At 40.0% G+C, this 26,489-nt stretch overlaps 1 protein-coding gene across 2 annotated transcripts in view; it reads right to left on the reverse strand.

The window, feature by feature from the left end:
* RBMS3 (RNA binding motif single stranded interacting protein 3) overlaps positions 1-26,489 on the reverse strand; it is a 918,866-nt gene that overhangs the window by 762,902 nt on the left and 129,475 nt on the right. For both annotated transcript variants that reach the window (XM_073333376.2, XM_073333378.1), the window contains exon 3: positions 9,980-10,048. In XM_073333376.2, the coding sequence (XP_073189477.1) occupies positions 9,980-10,048 (69 nt within the window). The remainder of the gene's footprint in view (positions 1-9,979; positions 10,049-26,489) is intronic.

Genomic DNA, 26,489 nt, shown 5'->3' on the forward strand with positions numbered 1-26,489 from the left:
AATCACATCAGCCACGCTATCAGAGGCTCGTTCACCTGCACATCTACCAATGTGATATATGCCATCACGTGCCAGCAATGCCCCTCTGCCATGTACATTGGTCAAACTGGACAGTCTCTACGTAAAAGAATAAATGGACACAAATCAGACGTTAAAAATTAGAACAGTCAAAAACCAGTTGGAGAACGCTTCAATCTCTTTGGTCACTCGATTACAGACCTAAAAGTGGCAATTCTTCAACAAAAAAAACTTCAAAAACAGACTCCAACAAGAGACTGCTGAATTGGATTTAATTTGCCAACTGGATACAATTAACTTAGGCTTGAATAGAGACTGGGAGCGGATGGGTCTTTACACAAAGTAAAACTATTTCCCCATGTTTATTCCCCCTCCCACCCCTCACTGTTCCTCAGACATTCTTGTCAACTGTTGGAAAAGGCTCACCTTGATTATCACTACAAAAGGTTTCCTCTTCTCCCCACCTCCCGCCCCGGCTCTCCTGCTGGTAATAGCTCACCTTAAGTGATCACTCTCATTACAGTGTGTATGGTAACACCCATTGTTTCATGTTCTCTATGTATATAGATCTTCCTACTGTATTTTCCACTGAATGCATCTGATGAAGTGAGCTGTAGCTCATGAAAGCTTATGCTCAAATAAATTTGTTAGTCTAATGTGCCACAAGTACTCCTTTTCTATTTGCGAATACAGACTAACATGGCTGCTACTCTGAAACCTGTAAATAGATATCGAGCGGGTTTGTTTCCAGTGGAGTCCTGCAGGGATCGGTTTCTTGGCTCTACACAATTTAACATTTTTATCAGTGACCTGGCAGAAAACATCACTGATAAAGTTTACAGAGGAGACAAAAATTGGGGTGAGGGGGTGGTAAATAATGAATAGGATAGAACTCTGATATGGAGCAATCTGCATTGCTTGGTAAGCTGGGTTCAGATAAACAATGAGTTTTAATGTAAAATGTCTAGGTCTAGCAATAAGTGTAGCCCATACTTACTGGATGGGGGAACTCTGATGGGAAGCAGTGACTCTGAAAGGGGTTGTGTTGGATAATCAGCTGAACATGAGCTCCCCATGCAATATTGTAGCCAAAAGGGCTAATGCAATCCTGGGGTGCATAAACAGGAGCATCTCAAGTACGATTTGACACTGGTGCAACTGCAGTACTAGAATAGTGTGTCCAGTTCTGGTGCCCACAGTTTAAGAAAGATGTTCAAAACCTGGAGAGGGTTCCGAGAAGAGCCACCAATATTACTAAAGGGTTAGAAAACATGCCTTAATAGTAGTAGACTCAAGGAGCTTCAGCTATTTAGATTAACAAAGAAGATTAAATGGTGAGGACCACAGTTTAAGTACCTACCTGGGAAAAATATTTAATAAAGGGCTCTTCAATCAAGCCAAGAAAGGTAGAACATGATCCAGTGGCTGGAAGTTGAAGCTGAACAAATTCAGACTGGAGATAAGGTGTAAATTTTTAACAGTGACAGTAACTCACCATTGGAACAACTTCCCACAGGACTCCATCACTGGCAATTTTAAAAATCAAGATTGGATGTTTTTCTCGGAATAATTTGGGGGAAATTGGCCCGTGTTATACAGGAGGTCAGACTAGATTATAAGGATCCTTTCTGGCCTTGGAATGTATGACATTTTCATTCAACTGGCAGAAGAATCCAAAGAAACTGCTCTCTTTTTACCTTCATAATCATAACTTTGTGAATGTTTCCAATGTCTGTTACAAGATGCCTCTGTTCTCATTACTTCAGTCCATTCAATAGCTTGTTTCTCAGATACTCTGTTTCCTTCCCCAGATGTGAAGAACAACTCTGTGCAGCTTGAAAGCTGGTACCTTCCACCAATAGAAGGTATTACCTCACTTACCTTGTCTCTCATATATGCTGGGGCCCTCACTGCTACAATGCTGCAAAAAGCTTTTACTTTTAGCAGTTTAACTCAGATAAATTCACACACTAGTATTTGATAGCCACTAAGCACCCACTTACCATACTGATCACAGAGCTACATATTTATTGAAGTTTACTAGATAGAATGAGAAAAGTTAATGTGTATTTGTAGACTTAAAATGAAATGAATAGCTAGGTTTACAGACCTGCATTATCAACTGCTCTTCCTATCCTATCCTATCCTAAAGAGTAAAGTTCTCTTTACTTCCCATTTTAGTTTATTAGCATAAAGATTTCAATCACAGACAGGAATTAAAACTCAGGCTTTAGTACCAATGAATTTACTGTAACATTTGAAAATCTAAGTAAACATTCCAATGACAAACTTAAAATATGTGAACAAAAATCCCACCCCACCCAATAAAGTCTTTCAGGGTAGAGTTCAAAATTCATACAATTAAGAATGTTTTGAACCCATCCAGAACTAGCTACTTTATACAAGAATGTTAAGGCCAACATATCAAATTACTTGAAAACACAGATCAATAGGAAACAAAAAAGTTACAGATGAGATGATATGTGCAGGCATGTTCTGCTGCAGAGGGAATTTCAGGAGAAGTTCTGGATGGCCTGACCAGCTCTACTTCTAGAGCACTAGGTCTGAGGACAAATAGCCCTTGTAAAGCCTATCTTTACTAGGAATCCACAAGAGACACATCCTTTAGAAGCAGAAGAACTTCAAGGGTAGGGTGCAGATGGTACATCATCTCTGAAAGCAGTAGGATCTTCATTCCACTTATTTTCACCATAGAAAGATGAAGTAGAGTAGCACTAAGAATTCTGATATGGACATAGGAATAGCCATATGCAAGCAGATCTATAGTCCATCCTACTGTAGCCTGGTATTCTACTGTAGCCTGGTATTCTGTCTGCCAGACTAAACTTGCTTCAGAGAGGTGAAAAAACCCTTCCATAATGCATTTCAGGCATCACTGATAAAAAGGAACACTTATCCACAGTTAACACACAAGATACTACAAAGTTTAGATTTCCTCTATATTAAATCTCAGGTGCCACCATAGGATAAATATGGGAAAGGCTGTCTTTTTAATGTCAGCCACTGTAATAATGCAGTGCATCACGAGGGAAAGTTTCTTCCTGATCTTAGCTGGTGATCACTATGTCCTGAGGTCTGAGGACAAATATCCCTTGTAAAGCCTATCTTTACTAGTGTAGCTACTACGAATAAGTGAGATTTTTGTAGTACCAAATATGGGATAGCAGATTCTACAATGGACTATCAAACTTCCAATACTCAGGGCCTTTTAACCAGACAAATTCTACTGTCAGTTTAATATATGATATGATCCTGACTGGCAGAGGCAGCAGCAGAGAGATTAACTCTATGTAGAGACAATTCCTCAGCAGATGTAAGTTAGCTACATTAAAGACAATGGAGCTACACCTGTTGAGGATCTGACCTGTATGCAGCGGCGGATTAATGATTTCGCTGCCCCAGGGCCTGAAATAATTGCCGCCTCCTCCCCTCCCCCCCGCGAGCAGCTCCCGGCCCCCCCACTGCAGCTCGCCTGCACTCCGCCTCCTCCCCTGAGTGCACCGCCGGGTCCTGCTTCTCCCCGCTCCCTGCCAGTGCTTGTGCACGATACAGCTTTGCGAAGGAGAGGGGAAGAGGGGGGAAATGCGGCGCGCTCAGGATAGGAGGCGGGGAAGGGGTGGAGTGGGGGCGGGGCCGGGGGCAGAGGGCATGAACCAGCACCGGGGGAAGCAGCCTCTGGTTGCTGTTATAAATTTGCCACCCCTGCAAATTTGCTGGACTAGACCTAGGCCTTGTTGGCCTAGGCATTAATACGCCGCTGCCTGTATGCTCTTAAGAGGTATTTTCCATCTCTAGTTTAGGATTTATAGATCACAATTTCACTAATGCTACAAGGTAAACAGCTATTAGGCTACATATAGAAATAAGCTCCAGACATGCATGGTAGTCATAGAAGAAAGTATTTTGTTATTACTCACTAAAACATACACCCTTATCCTAATAAAGGAGTTTTTTCCTGCAGTGGTTCACTACCTGTAGATGTGTTTTTCTTGATCTACTAATTGGTTGCCTGAAAATTAAGCATACAAGTCTTTGAAGCACTATGGTCACTGCTATGTTATTAAAAGCATCTGTGCAAATCAACCAGTCTCACTTCTTTTCATATGAAAGGAAAAAAAAAGTTAAATGTTCTAACAAGCCCTTTGCATGACAGGCAACTGAACTGGCTATACTCCAAGCCCTCAAACAAACAAACAAACCACACAGCACACAATTCTGTGTTCCCAGCCCTGTGTCTGTTCCCTAGCCCTCCCAACTAACTAGTTCAGTATCTCACAGACCCCCATCTGTCCCAAAACCCAACCCCACATCCATTGTGTACACCCCATGCCTATCCTTGCTCCTCAGCACATCTCTGCTCTTCCTGAAGCTCTGGAAGTTCCTCCCACCTTCCAGGCCTGGAGAAGAGAATTCCAAGGAGGGGTTCTTCACCCCCACCTTTCAGATCTGGAGAGGTGGTGGATCCAAAGGGGGCCATTCAATCCCCCACCCTTCCCAGACTAAGCCTGCAGGGACAGAGAGGAGAGGTGGGAGGAGCAGAAAAGTGCCAATCCATTACTCAAGAGAGGTGGGGGCAGAGCAGAGCCACTCTGAGTAGATGAGCTCTTTCTGCTCCCTTCTCCCACGCAACCAAAAATGTGGTATGGGCTCTCCGAAGGACTCCGGAACTAGACAGCAATACAGTTGAAGATTGTAACTTGTACTCTCAATTACCTCTTGCACCAGACTGACCACATTAAGGAACAGCCACTGTAAATTACAATATAACTAAATACATCACTATCACTTTAATTTTTTGTGGAATTGTAATGAACTGCTGACAAATATTAGGAGTATGTTAATAAATGGTTTGTGGTCCATATTTTTTTCTACTTTTCAAAAGTGTCCATGGCTTCAAGGTTGACAACCTGCGATTTATTGAATACTCTGCAGGTGGTTTCCAAATGACCTATTTTTGTCAAATGTCTCATTTTACATATTACTGTGCAGTGTCACTAACCTTTGCTGTTAGCCTGCATAGACCTCAAGAATACTGTGTGGTGAGTGTAACGGAAAGATATTAAAATCTAGAGTCATGACCTGTTTAAACAGCATTGGCTTAAATAGCTATCCATATTTGGACCTTGTGAATTTACACTGTAGGATGAAACCTGCACTGTGATGTCATGTGGTGCCATCAGCTATACAGAAGTGTTTTGCCAACTGCTAAGTGGCACCTCCATTTATTTTCTCTTGTCTGCTAGTGTTTCTTTTTAAGGCATAGGGCCTGAGCCTGCTCTGAGTCTATGGCTGAGCTTTCCACTACCTTCAGTAGGTCCCAGGTGATTTTGCCCACCTAATGGTTGCTGAAGATCGTAAAATGTCTCAAAAAATACAAATGGGAACTGGCGTTGTACAGGTCATCATTATTGGCTTTGAAGAACAGGGATGGAGAATCAGTAATCGATCAAACAGAGTTGGAGGCAATTTGCAGGGATTTTTATACCCAGCTGTTTGCATCCCGTATAGACGTCCCAATGCCATCACTTCAACAAACCGATGAACACATACTCCTGGTTCTCATCAGTGAAGTCAGTCATGCAGCCCATCAAATGAAAGAGGGGAAGGCTCCAGGCAAGGACATTCTGACAGCAGAAGTGCTTAAGGCAGGAGGTCAGGAACTTCGGAAAGCTCTCGCCCAAAGGTTCAACCTCTACTTGGAAATCCAGAAGATACCGTCCAGTTGGAAAGAGTCCAATACCATCTTGCTGCATAAGAAACTTGATCAAGAAAACCTAAAGAACTATCACCCGATCTGCGTGCTTTTGCATATCTATATGTTGTTCGCTAAAATAATAACAAATAGACAGTCGAGAAGCCTCGATGAACAGCAACCTAGAGAGCAGGCTGGCTTTTGAAGGAGTTACAGCATGATAGACCACTCTAGTAGTTGGTTTAGAGTGAAGATGTGTTCAAGGCAATACAAATCCCCTTTGCGCATTGCCTTCGTGGACTACGAGAAGGCGTTCAACAGTGTAGAGACTAATGCTGTTCTTGAAGCTCTTTCGGAACAGGGCATCGGTGCAAAATATATCACATTACTAAAGGAAGTGAACTCTGGCTGCAGCACAGACATATCACTGTTTGATACTCCCCTCTGCATCCCCATCAAGAAAGGTGTGAAACAAGTTTCACCAAAATTATTCACAGCCTGCCTTGAATTGGTTTTTCAATGAGCAGACTTGAAAGGTGGGATTAATATCAATGGCAAGCGGCTAAACCATCTCAGGTTCGCAGATGATATAGTCCTGATAGCTGAAAATACAGTCCAGTTTAAGAGAATGCTTAAAGAACTGAACGCGAAAAGTAGTCAAGTCAGATTAAAAATGAACCGTTCGAAAACAAAATACATGGGATCAGATGTTCTGCCAAGAACCCAAATAACTCTTGGAGGAGAGCAGATCTAAGAGGTTGATAAATACGTTTATTTGGGCCAGGAAGTCAACATGCACCACGGTCAGAAAGGCAAACTGTCATGCAGAAAAAAAGCTGGATGGTGCACATTTAATGACATCAAGGACCTCCTCCAAGGAAAGATCAGCAAAACAATTCATGCAAATCTTTTTAACTCAACCGTGTTGTTGAAAGCAGGCTCAGCAAAATGCGGTGGGTGGGACATGTGGTCCAACTCAGGAACAACAGATGGACCGCAGCTATAGCCAAGTGGAATCCGTGAGAACAGAAATGGCCATGCGGTTGGCCTCCAAAGAGGTGGGATGATTTCCTAACAAGGAGATATGGACAAGCATGGCGAAGTCTGGCCAGAGCGAGAGAAGATTGGAAGACGTATTGTGATCGGCTCAGTCTCAACTGATGAAGGACCGACAGTCTACGCAAAACCAAGATAGGTGGCATTGGTAGTCCTAACTTATGGATATCACTGTTGCCACTGAAACATAACTGACTCTAGCTGTTGAAATCAGGAGTGGTCTTAACATGTCCCCAAGCAATAAAGACATTTATAAGTTCCTTCATAGTCAGTTTAATATATACACACATGCACACATATGGATTTTTATAGCTTTGTAAGCTTATTGTTGACCTTCTGGGGTCAATCTTTTTAACTATCCAACTATTGATGTTAGTTTATTGTTCTAGCAAAGTTTATAAAACAGAAGATGTGGCACACTTATGAGATAGTCAGAAGAGGGCAGCCTTCTGTAAGAGGGCATCTTCTGTAACAAGACACTGGCCCTGGCTCCAGGACCTAAAAGAGTACATACATTGCTGCCCATCAAAAATACTAAACTTGTATCACCTCTCACACTTTCAGAGTAAGAAGTTAAAAGGAACATATGAAAATCTCTCTAGATAGTGCATTTGAGGTAGAGAAGTATATTTCACCTTATCCAATACAGAATATAAGTACGTATGAGTTTATTACATTTGCACAAAGCAAACCAAGTCACTGAAAATGGCACGTTTTCCCAAATTCATTGACCCACCTGTAGAATCCCTTCAAATCTCTCATCCAATGTGTCCTCTAACTTCACATAGAGATGGAAATTTAAAATGAAAACTTGGTGGAGGGAGGGAAGTTAATTTAACTTTTAACATTTCTTAGATGTATCAGAAGTCTCAGTTGGGTAGTTCTATTAGATTTTTGTATGGATTCTTGTAAGATGATATATGGAAAAAGCTTTATTGAGTTCACTGCATGAGGCTCAAGAATATACAGACAATATGAATTTGAACTTTAATCTTGTTCTTTTTTGGAAAACTATTTTCAAAATCTTTAAGTAAACTATATATAATCTCTTGCAGGAGACAAGACTGAATACAAACCTATGATCCAATAACTATGTTTTGCTGATCTCAAAACATGAGTGCATGGCAGCATCAGGACTCCTGAACTGATCCGTAACACTGCCAGATATCCCACAGTTGGATTTTGCAAGTGCCAGTTCCATCAAGCAAGTGTATAGGCTTATTGAAGACAAAAGTTTACAGTAAACATGGATGAGAAAGAATGATTAGAGTGCAGATGACAAAGGAAGAGAAAGATTACAATGTGGGGGTATAATGTAGGAGGAGAAGAATTACCACAGGCATGTTTTAATACAATAGGACAAGATTTTTCCAGCAGATGCAGGATGGTCTAGGCATATTTTTAAACAATATTCCTGGTAGTTAATCTCTCAACTCTGCTAGGGCCTCAACAAGATTCTAATGCCACCAAACAATCTTTGTGTACTTATGTTCCACCCTTCCCCTCTGTTTAAAAGGAAATCAAGTGTATAGAGTACCAAATGCATTTCATATGATTTGTTAAAGGGATATTCTTCTCTTGATTTAGGAGCATCTCTCCTATTAACATTAAGAGGGAGTTGCACTCATACACTGAGAGAAGAATATTTGCTTCTGGGTTTGCTCTGTGCACATCACTGGAAATATGTTAACTTCCTGTACTTAGCCCCCCTACTAAAGGTAAAGTCAAGGCTGACACGTTCAGAAGATAAACCTCTAGCCATTATAAAAAAAAAAAATCCCCGTAATAAAACACACTACCCTTCAAAATGAGGGGGAAAGGCAGTGCTGAATTCTCAGCTACTCAGGTGAACAGACACACAAACAATATACCCCAGGCATTGGGCTAGTCTCAACTTCAGCTTTATAGATTTTGAGGCCGGAAGTGACCCATGTGATTATCTAATCTGACTGCCAGTATAACACAGGTCATAGGACTGCCTTGAAAATGTGCATGTGTGCACTTCATTGCCACAGTGCAGGCAGTAATCCTAATCCTATTCGATGAGAAGCAGAAAGCAAGACTCTTCTCCATTTCAGCAAGCATGCATGCTCATCAACAGAAAGCAAAGCGGAAGGTGTGATTGTTTCTAATCTCTAGAGTTTCTGTTATCCAGCCTCTTCTTTATACTGAAGTTTCAAGGCCTGAATAAAAATGGGACCCAGTTCTGAACTACCTCTGCTTTCAATTGTGTAAAGCCAAATCCCAGTTGACGGCAAAAGCCACCTTGGATGTTTCCCCACTTCTAGGGGCACGTACTCATACCTTTATCAAAACAAACCAACACCCCAGGTTTATTTGTGTGCAGTCCTCCTAAGGATTTTCCCACGTTGCAGCTGCTATTTTGAAAGAGCCGATAAGGTAATCACTACCAACTGAATGACTTAAAAATATAAAGTTGGGGAGAGAGGTTACATTTTAAACTGGTCAACCCATCATTTAAGCAACCGAGTTATGTTTCTGCCTACAGTCACAACAGTCTTTCCCCTGTTCTACCACACTGAATTGACTACAGTCTCCTCTCAATATGCCACACTCAGGGGACAAGGGGGAAGATAGTAAAAAAGAAAAAAAGAAAAAAAAAGTAAAGCTGCTAATAATTTCATCACTAGGTGGCTGCTGTTACATTGCTTCCCTGCTCTTTGTATCAGCATTTAGTCTGTGTTTGTGGTTGGTCCCAAAATTTCCCTGTGATGCATCAGATTAGCTTTCTCATTTGATTGTTTTAAATGGTGCAAAACACTGGTGTAGCAGGGACAGTGACATGACTGAACTCAATTGGGGATATAATCTCTTCCAAAGCGTGAGTCAAATTCATCTCCAGCAAAAGAAGCGTGACGGAACCCTCCATTCATTCCACCCTACTCAGTGGCACCATTAGAGACGGTGACTCATGGCTGCAAGGATCCTTCCAAGTGATCAGTGGGCCTGTACACATGTTGCAGAAACCCCATCAATCTCAGTGGTATTGTGCCTGCTTGTGCCATCATTCAAACTGGCCCACTTGGGTCAAGCAAGCTAGGCAACTCTAGAACCCACAGTTGATTATTACTTAAAAATAACAGAGCAGCATGAGCATATGGTGCATGCTATATGCACCTCCAGGTATTATGATACAGTGCGGTGCATGTTCTCTTGAAAAGCACATATTACCTGATGTGGCTGTGAGCTGGACCATCTGCTATATGAAGGAGCACCTGAAGTCTTGCTGGCTGTTGACCTCTGTAAAATAAAAATGCCATGCATTCAGCCAGAGTTCAGTATAAATATCCATACATGAACTTAATTAACGTCAGCAACTCAGATTTCTACAGAGAAAGAAAGGCAGCACTGTCAAGGGTTAGGGCATTGGCCTGAGACAAAGGAGACCTGGGTTTTAGTTCCAGCTTTGCCATTGACCTGCTGTGTGACCTTAGACAAGTGCCTTTGTGCTTCTGTTTCTCCTCGCAGCCTTTGTCTTGGCTATTTAGATTGCAAACTCTTGAGGACAATCTCTGTTTAAATAAGTGTGTTTACACTGCCTAGCATAACTGGGTCCCAGCCTTAGTTGGGGCTTCTAGACACTACTGTATCATAAAGAACAACAATGCAGAGTGGTCATCTTATTATGTAGCCTTATGCTTTATTTCCCGTTACCGCTCCATGTCTACCGACGCAGAAATGCTAAACCATGTCTAGTGTGACAAAGCTATAATATCTACCTAATAATCTGATTCCAGCCATACTCCTGCAGAAACGTCAGTATGTAATCTACATACACTGTAAAAAGCATACCAAGTCCTGTTTTATTCTTTGAGCTGTAAACTTAAATGCAATACTTGTGACATACAATAGTTAAGTGAAAAAAGAAAAGGAGTACTTGTGGCACCTTAGAGACTAACCAATTTATTTGAGCATAAGCTTTCGTGAGCTACAGCTCACTTCATCAGATGCATGCAGTGGAAAATACAGTGGGGAGATTTCTGAATGCATCCGATGAAGTGAGCTATAGCTCACAAAAGCTTATGCTCAAATAAATTGGTTAGTCTCTAAGGTGCCACAAGTACTCCTTTTCTTTTTTTTTCTTTTTTTTTTGCAGATACAGACTAACACGGCTGCTACTCTGAAACCTGTCAATAGTTAAGTGAGATGGTGTACTAATTGCCACTGAGTTTAAAATTATTTGAAAAAGTATTACCTAACCAGCAAGTTGTCTGAGGTGATCTGGTCCTTATCTGATAAAATCATTCACCCAAAGACACTGTTAAAGGTCTCAAGTTTTCTACCAATTGTGATTATGTAGCAACAAAGCTGTTCTCTCTTTATACTGCATTACACCGATCTTAAATGTTTTAATTCACAGGATCTAGTGAAAGTGACTCAATCCAGACTAGAGGTATGAGCTCAGGTTTGTTTGTTTCAACTACTATAGATGGGTTAATTTAGTGCTTTTGAAACTCAGGAACTAATTGCTTTTGCAGGTATGGTATAATGTAGGGAAGTGTTTTATCAGTGCATCACAATCCTAATCTAGACTCACCTGCTATTCTAACTCTGGAAGTTTTTTTCGGCAGAGTGTGATAATCATGCTGTTCTGTACTGGGACATTGATCCTCACAAATAAGAACTATATTTTCATACTTCCTGCACTAATGTTGGTACATAGGGCAGAAACTACAATTAGACTTATGTTATTTACACTTGAGACCTAGCTTGAATTCAGGTCTCCAGAAATGAAATATTAATTCACCAACACATCACATCACCAGCTAGGCTCGAACACAAGCTCAGATTTATGAAGGGAACATATATGGAAATTATAGATCTATGCGGAATTTGTAGTATAATACTCTCTTTGTAATTACAGAAATAAATGGTTTAATGCTTGTAACACTTGTGGACAGAATAAAGATGTTCTAGGATATAACCAATAGGTTTACATTTATCATTATATATTCTAGAGTGATTGACTTTTCATTCTCACTAATGAGAAACAGTCAGTTGATTATGTTGCTGATTATTCCTTTTGATAAAAAAAAAGTCGTATTACAAATTTAATAGCAATAATCTTGCTCCATGGGTTCTTAACAGATATCCTTAGATGGGCAGATATCCCAAACAAAGATTCAATTTCTTTTTAAATATAAAGACTTCAAACTAAAAACAAACACACATTTTGCTTAAAAAACGCTTTTACAGAACTCAGAAGACAAGGAGAGAGAGAGACCTAGTGAGTCTCTCAATAGTAAGTTGAAAAATGAGACAATTACATTTCTCCAGAAGCTTATTTTATAATGAAACAAGTTGCTAGAAGCACCTTATGCTTTTCTTAATTAAAAATACCTAGAAAGGCAAAAACTTATCAAAATAACTGTGTTCCTGCTGTCCACATTTCTCAGTCAATAGCCAAGAGAATTATGGTTTTCCTATTTTCTTCAGTAGTGAATTTCTTTCATAATCAGTAACCGCCCCCAACCCACGTGTTTCATAATTCTGTTAGTAAAAAATAAAAAAATCTGCCCAGCACAAATATTAAGAAGAATCTACAACAGCGGCCTACTCTCCCAGACCCTTGTAAAGGGGCCTTAATGTAAATGAGAAAGAGCCTTAGATATAATCTGCAATGAGTGCAACATATCACTATTATTAACTCAGCATCTGTGTAACCCTTATCTGGTTTAATAAAACAAGTGTTGAGATGAAAGGGTCAATTTATGAGATATTGTGTAAGGCCATCAGAATACAAAAGGATACTTAAAATAGAGTGGGTGAGAAGCTCTCAGACAGAATGAACAGAACCAAAGCGTTCTGCAGGACCATGTTGATTCCATCAAAATTTTCAACAGAAATCAGGCACGCCCAACTCCGTAGGAATCAAGAAAGAGACTCCACAGCAGATAGTTTTGTAAGGCCTGACTGATATTCACTTTCAAGTACCCACAGAGAACCCAGGTGCCACAGGAGACACTTGTAGGGCAGATTGCATTCCCCAGTAGTTGTCTCACTAATTAATGAATTGCAGCACTGAGTACCTAGGCCCAAGATCAGAATCTGGATCTATACCTCTAACTCACCAGCACTTTGTGTATGCACCTATCACAAGGAAGAAGACTAACAGAGGAGAACATGGGGATACTTCCTGCTGCTTTGTTAGCAATTGTAGCAGCACTTAACCTGTCTGGCATTAGTCCCATCTGCTGCCTCAGTTTCTCCTTCTTCAGGGCAGAAAGCTTCACCTTGTGGGAATTTTCTTCAGCAACTCTCCTCTTCTGGGAAGTTAACAAACACCAACATTCAAAGCCTTCTCACCTTCTGCCTCAGGCTCAGTTAGTACTTTGTCAGGGATTCCCCTTCCCTCCAGGTTCAAAGTCCTTTGCAGGCCTTCTCAACCAACAGACTCCTAATCGCTGCAGGTCCTTCAGCAGAGGCTCTCTTATCAGTAGGCTCTTGCTTCTTGCTGGTTTTCTCTCTCAGGCATTCTGCATTATATCTGGGCGCTCTTAGCTCTCTTCCCCTAAACCCCAACTTTCCTTCTATTCCCACCAGGCTGCCTGCCCAAGCCTATAACTAGGAGCTAAGGGGAAAAAATGTCTAGGTTAATTCAGGCTGTCCTTATGTTCCCCAGCTGGCCTGGTTTGTAATCACATGTTCTTCCTCCCCTCCCCTTACTCACCTGTGGGAGTGAATGGGCTAAGCATGACAGCTGCAGACAAATCCCTGTCCCTCTTAGAGGGCTAGTTCATCCTATGGCAGGAACTAAATTAGTGTTGAAACCTTCAGAAAAGCATGATGATTTGCAATGTAAACAGTAGCTCTGAAAGCAAGGAAAACTGCCAACTGCACATTTGTTTTCATTGTCTAAGCTAGAAGTCATTGGCAAAATATATGCTGAGAAAACCAGGCATTATTTAGATATCCAGACAGTAGCTCGTTTGAAGGCGTAAAGGATGATGTAGGAGTACTGGTAGTTTCAGGTAGAAAATGTGTTTTAAACCTAGAGCCACAGCAAAGCCTAGATGTGACAAGTGCTGATGAAACTTTAGGCCTACTCCAAAGCGCTTCAAAGCTCAGTGACAGAAGGGGGGAAAATGCTTTTCACAGCAACAAAGTGGCACAAATGAAAGGAGAGCAAACAATGCAGTATCTACACAGCTCACAGGAAAACAGCGTTTGACCAGTAGAGTCACTTTTTTGAACAAAAGTGCTTATTGAAGCAAGAAGTAATAGGACTAGCTCGGTTCCAGTGTCTACCACATGTCAGACAAACACATGCAAGTTTGGATGTGGTCCTAAAAGAGGGCCCAGGTAACACAGGATAATCTATGGGTATGGTAATAGTGTGAGTCCATCAATGACTACAGATTGAAGACTTTATATGTTATGTTTGATTCATGTTTGAACCCATTGGAGCTGGTTACAGCTTTTCAAATTTCAACATAATGCCAAATTTCAAAAAAGAAATAAGAAGAAAAGGGGAGAACTTTTTTGCCAGACTGCAAGTTGAAATTTTTCAAATTATAAAATTGACAAAATTCCAAAATGCAAAAAGGTAAAAATTTAGAATTTATTTTTTTGCAGTTTTCAATCAGCTAATTAATGTAACATTTTCTGACATGGGTATCCTCATAATAAAAGCATACATTACTGGTAGGAAGAACAACATACAGTCAAACCTAGGCAATTTGCCATCTCCTAGGTTTTAAAGTGGTATTATCACTGTGACACTGACAGACCAGCTCAGGCCATGGCCATAGGCCAATTCACTTCTGTGTGAATATCAAAGAAATGTTAAGTGTATTAGTGTGTATTTAAGTTAATTCACTCATATGCTAATAGAATTCAAAGGTGTGTCGAAAGATATTTAGCTTAATCAGGCCAATTCACTTGTGTGTTAGGATAGTTCTGGGGTGCCCAACCTATGGCCTGCAGGCGGTACATGGCATTTCATAAGGCCCGCAGCCTGCTTCAACACAATATACTATCTGCCGATTCATTAGCATTTTTGTCATCACGTTTACATCATTTTAGTTTATACATCTGTGTAAACAGACAATACTGTACATAGAAATAACCAATCTAAATACATAGGAAACAAGCTGAACTTAAAATATAAATCAATACATGAGACTTTAAATCTTATTAAAATACGTAGAATTTGTTTGGCCCACACAAGGTTGTGCTTAGGTTTATGTGGTCCTCCTGTGTAATAAGGTTCGGCACCACTGATACAGTTCAAAGGCAATATTAATGGTACTCTTGTCACTTATCTATAACCTATTGGTTGCTATTGCACTACATTATGTATGTCCCTGTAATTAGATAACCCTAGATCAAAATGTGTGTTAGTGTTAAGATGAGAAGATGTTTGATGTGAAAACTAATGAAAGATTGTTTGCTGTTACATTGTGTATACTCGTGTAATTACATTTACGTTGTGTCTATCCCTGTAACTAAATTACCCATCAAATGTGATTGGAGCCTTGGAAATGTGAATGAAGAAGAGTGCTAACTGTGACACCCTGTCACACGAACCTCAGAGCAAGGGCCATTGAGTTCAACAACGGGAATTCATAGACTTAATTGCAGGTGTAGACATGGCCTATGTCGACAAACCTTTTGTTAGTCAGGGGTGTGGAAAAAACACGCCCCTGAGTGACATGAGTTTTGCTGGCATAAGTGCTCATGTGCATAGTGCTATGTTGGTGGGAGATGTTCTCCCGCCGACATAGCTACCGCCACTCATTAAGCTGGTTTTATTATGTCAGTGGGAGAACTCTCTTCCATCCGCATAACATGGCTACACGAGTGCTCTTACAGCAGCACAGCTGTATTGGTATGCCACTATAAACTTGTAAGTGTAGAAATGGCCTCAGTCTGCACTTCGTACTCATTGTCATCAAAGGAAAAGCCCACATGGATAAAGACACTGTTCAGATAGTTTTCTGGAAAAGAAGCTATAAATATTGACTCAAGGAACAATCCTGTATCTCTGGATTCTTTGGATTCCAACAAGTTGGAAATACTGAATGAGTAGACAGAGATCCCCAAAATTATTCTGAGAACCTTGAGAGACTTTTGGAAACTGGCAATTTATTACACCTCTGCTATCATTTTGGACTTACAAACTTTGACTCATTTTACCTGCTATTTTACCTGCTTTAACCTCTCAATAACTATCATTTCTTTTTTGTAGCTAATAAATTTTAGTTAGTTTATTAGAGAATTGGCTACCAGCATTGTCTTTGGTGTAAGATCCCCAGTACCAACTGATCTGGGGTAAATAACTGATTCTTTGGGATAGGGAGTAATCTGACATTGTGTGATTTTAGGTTTAAATAATCTTTTCTCACAAACACCAGTTTCTCTGGGTGGCAAGATAGGCCGGAGAGCCAAAGGGGATTGTCTGTGACTCCATAGTAATACTGGTATGATGATTCAGGAGTGCACATTTGTTACTAGCTTGGTGAAATCTAATTATAGAATATACTACCCACTTGGAGTGTCTGCTCTATTTTCTGACAGTCTGCCCTAAGATACAACCGCATTTGTTCCAATCCCTCAGACAGAGACAAACACCTATAGGATCTCTATCAGGTGTTCTTAAAACTACAATACCCACCTGGCGAAGTGAAGAAACAGATTAACAGAGCCAAGGGTACCCAGAGGTCACCTACTACAGGACAGGCCCACAAAGAAAGTAACAGAACGCCACCAGCCATTACCTATAACCCCCAACTAAAACCTCTCCAACGCATCATCAAGGATCTACAACCTATCCTGAAGGACGATCCCTCACTCTCACAGATCTGGGAGACAGGCCAGTCATTGCTTACAGACAGCTCCCCAACCTGAAACAAACTCACCTGCAACTACATACCACACAACAGAAACACTAACCCAGGAACCTATCCTTGCAACAAACTGCGTTGCCAACTCTGTCCGCATATCTATCCAAGGGACACCATCATAGTACCTAACCACATCAGCCACACCATCAGGGCTTCATTCACCTGCATATCTATCAGTGTGATATATGTCATCATGTGCCAGCAATGCCCCTCTGCCATGTACATTGGCCAAACTGGACAGTCTCTACACAAAAGAATAAATGGACACAAATCAGACATCAAGAATTGTAACATTCAAAAACCAGTAGGAGGGCACTTCAATCTCCCTGGACACTCAACAACAGACTTAAAGGTGGCAATTCTTCAACAAAAAAACCTTCAAAAACAGACTTCAACGAGAAACTGCAGAACTGGAATTAATTTGCTAACTTGACACCACCAAATTAGGCCTGAATAAAGACTGGGAGTGGCTGGGTCACTACAAAAAATAATTTTCTCTCTGTTGATACTCACACCTTCCCGTCAACTGTTGGAAATGGGCCACATCCACCCTAATTAAATTGGCCTCATTAGCACTGACCCCCCACTCGGTAAGGCAACTCCCATCTTTTCATGTGCTGTGTATTTATACTTGCCTACTGTATTTTCCACTCCATGCATCTGATGAAGTGGGTTATAGCCCACACAAGCTTATGCCCAAATAAATTTTAGTGTCTAAGGTGCCACAAAGACTCCTTTTTGTTTTTGCTGATACAGACAAACACGGCTACCCCTCTGAAACCTGCCCTAAGATTGGCACTCACATTTATGAGCTTCTCCAGACAGTATGACAGCCATCAGAAAAGCAACTATGCAACAGTGGTACCTTCTTATTCAATAAATCTTTTCCCAGTGTGTGTTTAGTCATATTTGCTTACTTCAGTGGCAGAAATAATTTTTACTGCTTCTTACTTTTGGAAGACCTAAAGGGCAAATCTACACTTAAACTCTGCATTAGCACAGCTGCACCAATGCAGCTATGCCACTGTAGCATTTAAGTGAAGACGCTCCTATGCCGATGGGAGAGCTTCTCCTGTTGGTGTAATTAATCCATCTCCCCAATAGGTGGCAGCTATGTCAACAGAAGAAGTTCTCCTGTTGACATAGCACCATCTACCTGGGGGGGTTTGGTCAGTATAACTATGTTGCTTAGGGGTGTCGATTTTTCACATCGCTGAGTAGCAGTTTTACCGATATAGGTCTGTAGTGCAGACCTGGCTGACGAGCCAATATAACTAAGCAGGAAGAGCTGGATACTTTCCCAGGTCATCTGTGATTAACAGAATTGCTAACTAAGGGCATGATTTCCCTGCTCGGCAGTTCGGACTAAGGGGATGTGAACAGCAGCCCACACCAAAGCGCTGCACTGTAACTCCTTGATGTGGATGCTGTGGGCATGCACTTAAAGGTATCAAGTGTGAAATCATAACTTTACTAGACCCTAAAAATCACAGACTGAATAGAGACACTGGATTTATGGCTTATTACAACAATTTATAACCCACTTACAATTCCCCTGTGCCTTCCTTTCCTCCCTATGACTGAAGGAGTGTCAACAGATCACTTTACCCTGAATGGTCCGTCGAAATAGGTGTTCACTACTTATGCTAAATAATCTATTCCACCCTGTATTTAGCAGTGACACCCCGAGTTAGTTTCCCAGACCTGAAAAAGAGCTCTGTGTAAGCTTGAAAGCTTCTCTCTCTCACCAACAGAATTTGGTCCAGTAAAAGATATTACCTCACCCACTTTGTCTCTCTAATATCCTGGGACCAATACACCAACACTGCATGCAAAAGAGTGAATAAGAATTTCAGGATCTGGACAATTATTTACAACTGGCTCAGAAATCAGAATTAATTGTAACCCATGCAATACATATATACTTGTTTTATTTGTAATTCCCATAGATTTTCCATGCATTACCCACTGAATTCAAGAGGTCTCTTGCTGAACAGCAGAATAGTGACTTGTAGCAACATTGTAACAGTTTTAGGTATAAAGCTTGCTTCTGTGAGAACCTTCTTCAGACAAGCTAAATGTTTTGAACTTCTATTGCTTATGGTAGGAAGAACCAATAAAGTCATGCTAAAAAGACACAAATATTCAAAAGCTATTTGCTGACAAACACAGTCTTGTTGGTTAACTTGCTTCTTATTTTGTTTGGTGGCTTCTACAGCTGGAGTTTAAAGACAGAAACAAACAAATTAAAAACAAAAAAACAAAAAAACACTTGTCGAGCACTATAATTTCCCTTTCCAGTTATGGCAGAAAAAAGGGATTATTGGGTGAAATCCTGGCCCCACTGAAATCAATGGTAATTTTGCTATTAACTTCAATAGAGCTAGGATTCAACCCATGGACTACATCAACTCTTTTCACAGTAGTGTCTAAAAAACAAGTTATTCACTTCTATTAGACATGAAATAAAAGAGGTGACCATCTAGCTACACTTGTTAGATCACATCTCATCCAAATAAAAAAAAATGGCAGACAAAAAATGGTTTCCTTCATCCAACAGAACTAACAAATGTCCATAATTTACGAAGTCTTTAGAAAACAGTATAATCCTCATAAGTAACCAAGAAGATCAGTTTATCCTTGCTTCCTGGTCTAGCCCTAGAGGTCCTAACTTTGTTGTTTCCTACCTGGATTGTCTCCCACTTGGGAGTCCTACCCCAGCCTCCTCTTTATGGGCCTGATCCAAAGCCCAAAACTCCACTGACCTCAACAGGCTTTGAAGCAGGGCCCCTTTATTACCTTCATTGCCTATCTTAGTGTGACATATGTACCCCCATCATAAGTTCTCTATGGGCTTACTATTCCCCCATGAGCCTGAGTTCATCCCTTTGCCATTCTTCTGCCTCCACCTCCCCCTCCTCCCCCATACACACACTAAAACATCCCTTTAAAGGGCCAAAATCTGCAAGGCCAAAGTTTGAAGTTTGTGAACAAACCCATTTTGGAGACAGGATGAATGAAAACAAGTTACAAACTCTTTCAAAAAGTCCATGATAGTTTTAAGCACCATAGATTTAAAATTCATTTCCTGGTTTCCCCCTATTCCCCACAAAATAATTGCCATGAAAAAAAATCTACCTTGGAAGGAGTAGCAGCATGAGGAATTTCCAGGGAACGGTTTTCTTCTTTGGAAGTTGGGGGCAAGGACAAGGGTTGAAAATTGGACCTGTATTGGGAACATGGACTTGAAAATTGGACTTTTAATTTCAGCCTAACTATGGAGCAGGTACTGCTAACCCCATAATGGTCATTACTGAGCATTCAGAGCAAGGGTAGGATGCTCTACTGATAATGTAAAACCACAGTATGGTAGCTGGCCAGAATTTGTCATCTTTTCTGAAGAGTCATAGGGTATGCTATGATTTTGTTAGTCAACTAGAGACCAGCTCATTTCAGAATGATGTTATCCAACCTTGAGCATTTTTTGTGCACTGATGACAACAAGCTGGAGAATCAACAAATATATAGTCCAAAAAATGCCCAATATCAAGCAAAAAACATTCAAAATCAGTTTATGTGAATATGATGATTGAGATATAAAAAGCACACTGATGAGAGATATAGTTGTAAATTGCAGATTAAACAATAGGCAGTGTAAAACAGAAAACGAATTCTGTGTTTAAGGTTTTTGCACTATGTCACCAGAGATTTCTTCCTCTAGCTTACAGAAATCAATGTTGTGACAGGAAGAGACAGAGCTGGGGAGATATTGACTGAGCTGTCAACCACAGGAGTGAATCTCAGTGAATTTGTGGGTTTGAGCTTTGACGGAGCTAGTGCAATGAGTGGACACTTTTATTGAAGCTCAGGCACTCATTCAAAGTGAGTACTTTATGCCCACTGTGCAAGCAACTGTCTAGACTTGGTTCTAAGCAAATTTACTGAGGTTTCTACCACTCACAATTATTGAAGTACAATTGCCAAAAGCAACAAAATTCACTCAACCAAAAGGGCAATGTATCTGACCATCTAGCAGGTAAAGGACTCCTCGTGGTTACTGACAAGGATGTGTTAATTGACATTTTCACTTTTCTCCCACCAGTCACAGCAAAATTGAGTACAGTTTTATTGCTTTTCTGCCTGTGTATTTCAGCCAAGTAAACTACTGTGAACTTGAACAATCAGTTAGGCACAACTTGCCATATTTAGCTGATGATAAACAAGAAGTCTCTATTGAACACCAGTAATAGAGGAGATACTGGCAAGAAAAGGAAGCCATACCTAATACCCAGTATAAACCAATATTGTTTTGTTACATCAACATGTCGCAAATATTTGCTACTCTACTTATGAGTACTGCTAACGGTGAATATTCTTTTTTCACTCTGGCTTACCAGAAAAACTGCCAAAACACTACAGCAATGGCTTATTTTAGATTAGCACTGATATTAATTAATCAAGATTTGACCCTAGATTTTCACCAACTGATAGAAAATACAACTGTTTTGCATGGAAGCCAAGCTCTAGAATTATTAGTTATTGCCTATGGAAAGCATTAGATGTTGTGCAATTCATTGTCTTTTTATAAAGATTCAGCTAATTTGCATAACACCTATTTGCACAGTGCGCTCATTTACATACCAGACCTACCCAACGACCTAACTGCACAATCCGAGATGGACTACTGACTCCATCTACATATCTTTTTAAAACTCTTCTATGAAAATAAGCCTAAAGGTTTGTTTCATTGTTAAAGAGTCCCTTTGCTTGTTCTCATTCTCTCTCATGCTATTCAGCTCCTTCTCATTCTCCCCTAGGCCTATCATGGAATCTAAATCATGACACAAGGGAACGTGAGACAGGCATTCAACTTCATCTGTCACTGCAAGAGGGTAAACGCAACACAGTGGCTGCAGCAGCAATATGTGAAAACACATCATTCTAGACTTGCGTCTTCAGTGCCCCTCCCTGCACAATGATCGAGGGTCACCTGGGTGAAAAATTCTTCTAAGAGCCCCTTAAAGCCCATAATTACTCAATCTGGAGTAGCCATTCACCTAGCCCCGATAGCCTATCTGCTCTTAGGAAACTTTTAAAACATTTCCTTGTGATTAAAGCATACAATATTAGACGTAGAAAAAGTAACAGCCCTGCATGGGCATTCAGGCTAGCTCTTCTTTTTGAAATCTGGAGAGCTGTTCAGGATTGAAAATATGAAAGTTAAGGAGAACTGTCAATAAGGAAGACAGAATGTTTTCTTGGTCTAAGTACGTACATTTTTAGTATTCAAAGATACTGTTTATTCAATTTACACTCTAGAAAATGAGTACCTACAACATCTTCAGATGCTTGCTGATAACCCTCCTATTGAAATCAGTAAATTCCTACTAAAATCCTAATTAAATCTCTATAAATAAAGAATTATGAAGGAAAAAGTACCTATTTTAATATATAGGTTAATTGATTAACTGATTTTTATGAGGAAAGACATTTCAAGGAAAACAGAACTCAAGACTGTGAACATGTACTTTGTAACACAAATAATTTGCACAATGCACAGTAAGCTTTTCAAATTAAGAAAATTTCAAGTATATGAGGAAAGGCTGCCCTCTTCAGACACACTTTTTAAAAAGTATGAAAAAGATATTCTAAATATCTTTCACTGTGGTGAAACGCAATATACAGTACAACACTTCTACATCTATAGTACCACATTGCTATTTAACAGGAAAATAGGAGTAAAACAACATATGTACACACACACACACTCTATAAATAATAAGAGACTTTTATGTGTGTGTGTGTACGCGTGTGTACACACAAAGAAAAAGCAAAAGTCTTATCATTATCCACACATTAAAGTCTGTTTGTTTAGACTTGCTAAAGACATGTTTCTTATAAATATTCTACATGGGTATTAGAACTTCCAAGCATGTGCTGGAATACAGAGCTATAATTAATTAATGGAGCTGTCTGAGTCTGAGATGTTTACTTAAGCTGCCACATATCTAAGTGTGATCAGAATAACCACCTGAATTCTCAATAATTGGCTTTTATCACATTAGAATTTTTAATAATCATGATAAATTTCATTCTTCTCACATATAAAACCTTTGTTTTAGCTACATTTCTCTCATTCCAAACAATCTGAAATAGTAACAAAATCCATATTGTGACAGTGGATAATATTTTACATATTAGGGACCCATCAGGTATTGTTAACATTTTTTCCTCACAACATTCATAGCAAATAAAAAGCCCAGTTATGTAGGTATCTTGGTATTTATATGCTCTCACCACCATAGTATCTGAGTACTTCACACTCATCAGTGGATTTTTATCCTCACAACATCTCTGTGATACAGGGAACTGTTGTCCCCATTTTGTAGATGAGGAGCTGAGAGAAATGATGTATTAAGTGAACTGCTCAAGTTCACAGAGGAAGTCTATGGCAGCACAGGGTACTGAAGCCAGGTCTCGCCACTGCCATGCCCTAGCCACTAATCCATCCTTCCTACCTTTAAGCAGGAGTTTCTGTATAAAATGGACATTTTACAGTATTTTCAATCACTCAATTGTTTTCTAAAATAAAAAACCATAATCAAACTCATTCTAACCTCTTATTTTCATAGTTACACATCATGACGTAGAAAAGAAGGGAGAATGGAACAGAAAAGATTGTATAGGAGCTACTTGGAACATATTTTTCAGATGATAAGTCTTCTTTCCTTTTGAGTTCCTGCATGGGAGACTGGGTCATTTATACAGTGCAGACTCTACAGTGGTTATCATTAAAGTTAACGTTTGCCAACAGGCATGAAACAGCTCTGGTACACCACTATTTCCTACTCTAATCATAGGGGCATTATTCCGGCACCTCAGATGGAAGCAAGTGGCAATTGTAAGTGAATAATAATAATGCATCCAATGAAGTGAGCTGTAGCTCACGAAAGCTTATGCTCAAATAAATTGGTTAGTCTCTAAGGTGCCACAAGTCCTCCTTTTCTTTTTGCGGATACAGACTAACACGGCTGCTACTCTGAAACCAATAATTTTATAATGGCAATCACTGTATACAGAATAATATAGCAAAGATCTTTCACTTTATGCTCCTCACACAGACCTATAACAACCTAAGACTGATAGAGTTATATACAAGCATAGACATATAAAACTCTGATGGGACTGTAAATAAATCATTATACATAACATGACTCCAATCCTTCATTCCTTATTTAGGCAAGCTCCCGATGAAGTTAAAGGAGCGTTTGCTTGACAAAGGACTTGGCCTTTTGCTGTTTACTTGAAATGTAGGGTATTTTAACTTTTTTAATTTTCATAAGAAGCAAATGACGTTTGTAAACAAAATAAGATCTGTGTATGTCTTTACTATTGTAAATTTTTGCATGCAGATACAAATATTTACAACACTGTTTTATTTTACGACATCACAACCGAAAGCAATATTATGTAAACTACTCGGGGATATACTGTTACAGGTTAGAGTCATAGAATTTAAGGCCAGGAGGAACCACCAAATCATTTAATCTGACCTCCTGGATATCACAGAACACCAACACCACCCAGCACCCTTTCACTAAATCCAACAACCAAAATTAGACCAAAGTATTACTGCCCTCCGGAGTCTAGATTATTATGTGCCACAGGGAGAGAATAGGAGGTACTGAAGTGCACCAAGACTGAGGACCCTGCAATAGCAGAGAAATGATTCAGTGACATATGCCCAGATAATCCTGACAAGTGATCTGCACTTCTATACTGCTGAGGAAAGTGAAAAAACCCCAAGTTTACCGCCATTCTGACCTGGGGGAACATTCCTTCCCAGCCCCACATATGACAACCAGTTAGACCCTGAGCCTGTGAGCAAGAACCAGCCAGCCAAGCACCTGAGAGAGGGAATGCTCAGTGCCACCTCAGAGCCCTGACCCACCGCATCCAATGTCCCATCACCAGCTGCAGCCATTTCTGATGCTTCAGAGGAAGGAGACAAACAAACAAAAACCCAGAATACATTGGGGAGGAGTGTGTATGAATCTCTTTTTGACCCAGACAGGTGGCTGGCTGAATATTAAACCTTGTATTACTAAGCCTAGTACCCCTCGGGCCATTGAATTCTTGTTGTGACCCCACATTGGCTTGTGCCAGTCCTTTTCAGACACCACGGAGAGGAGAATTGCAATTCCCTTGCGGCTAATATAGGACCTACATGGTTACTTCACTTCTTCCATAGTTAGCTCCCTTCTCTATGAGCAGACACAACAATAAGCATCCCAATTTAATAGGCTTCATCTCCTCTCCATGTGGTCTTAAATAAAAACACAGTATATAAGTGAAAGATTTAAAATATAATTAAAAGTTAGTCCACTAAAGACACATCATAGGCTAATATTGCTGAAACAAATGGGCAGTAAGTTCAGGTTGCCACGTATGGAAGTATTACCAGGGCAGAAAGATAAAGGTAATTTGACTCTCATCTTGATGGTTGCCTCTCAGTTCATTCTGGGTGTCCTTAGCCAAATCTTCTCTAAAAAAATCCTCTAGCAAAAAAACACATGTCTAAGAAAGGTTTGAGGGGAATCCAATAAGTTTGTGTGTCAACGTGGATCTCTCTTCTTCAAAGGAAAATCAGGTCCTTTCACTGTGTCAGACTCACCCCCAACCCAGGGTATAAGGAGTCCAGTAATAGCTTACATTCTTTTCCAAAGCCAGGCTGGGTTTGCTGCATCTTTCATTATATCCCATCCACATAAGAGGTGTGGACAATAAACAATATCCTCTTTGAATTGTCCCTTTCCAGTTTTACATGCAAAGGCGCTCAAACAGTTTTGAGGCCCTGTTTCAGCAAAAACAACATACTTACCTTTAAACACTGAAGATTTAAGTGCATACATAGGTGTTTTCTGAATAATGGTGAACTTCAGCATGTTCTTAAGCACAGGCGTAAGTGCTTTGCTGAATTGGGGTAATTAAGGAGTCCCCTCATGGCTCCTAATACACCATTGGCACAATTTGGGCATCTTTAGCAAGTCAGCCTTTCTGAGCGAGTTTGCCTCAGAACCAATACAAGTCATTCATTCAGAAATTAATGAAAGGGCCAGAAGTTTAGTACAAAATTATAAATCAGATATCTACATGGAGCTATCTGTCACACCTGGATGTTAAAGAGCAGCTCTTGTTTATAAACAGGGATGGAAGAGCTGAAAATGAAAACTTGCCATTTTAGTCTTCACCTGCAGTATAATATTCAGTTTCGTGTATAATTTATAGGCTGAAATTTTAAGATAGGTAGAGTAAATAAATTATGAGTATTCAAAATATCACCCATTTGCCAGTAAAACCCTGTTGTTTTTTCTACTGAATCATCCACCCCTCACTTTGCTATCTATATTTATAGGAGCAGTATTTTCTGTGGCTTTTTGGCATACAGGGCTCCAACTAAAATATAACTGTGGTTTCATAACAATTAAAATACAGCACACTTTTTGTTTGTAATTAGTCTTAGTTTTTCACTTAATCAATTCATAGTATAAAAATGAGACATACTAATTGAACACAATTGTTGCTATCTTTTTCACAATCAAAAATCCTAAAACCTGTACTGTAATTCTGAAGAACTATATACTGTATCTTTTCTTCAAAGAGGTGTCCACAGTGCTGCTCCCAGGTCTTCCCATGCTGTTACATTACAAACCTGCTGACACTAAGCACTGTGATTGGGTTATGAATGTTCTGCAATGGCAGATTAAGTTATGTAAACCACGAGGTGAATCTGGAAATGCTGCTCGGCATTTTCAGCTTTGGAATTAATTTTCTTC

Source organism: Lepidochelys kempii, chromosome 2 (genome assembly GCF_965140285.1).
Source record: "Lepidochelys kempii isolate rLepKem1 chromosome 2, rLepKem1.hap1, whole genome shotgun sequence".
NCBI lineage: Eukaryota > Metazoa > Chordata > Testudines > Cheloniidae > Lepidochelys > Lepidochelys kempii.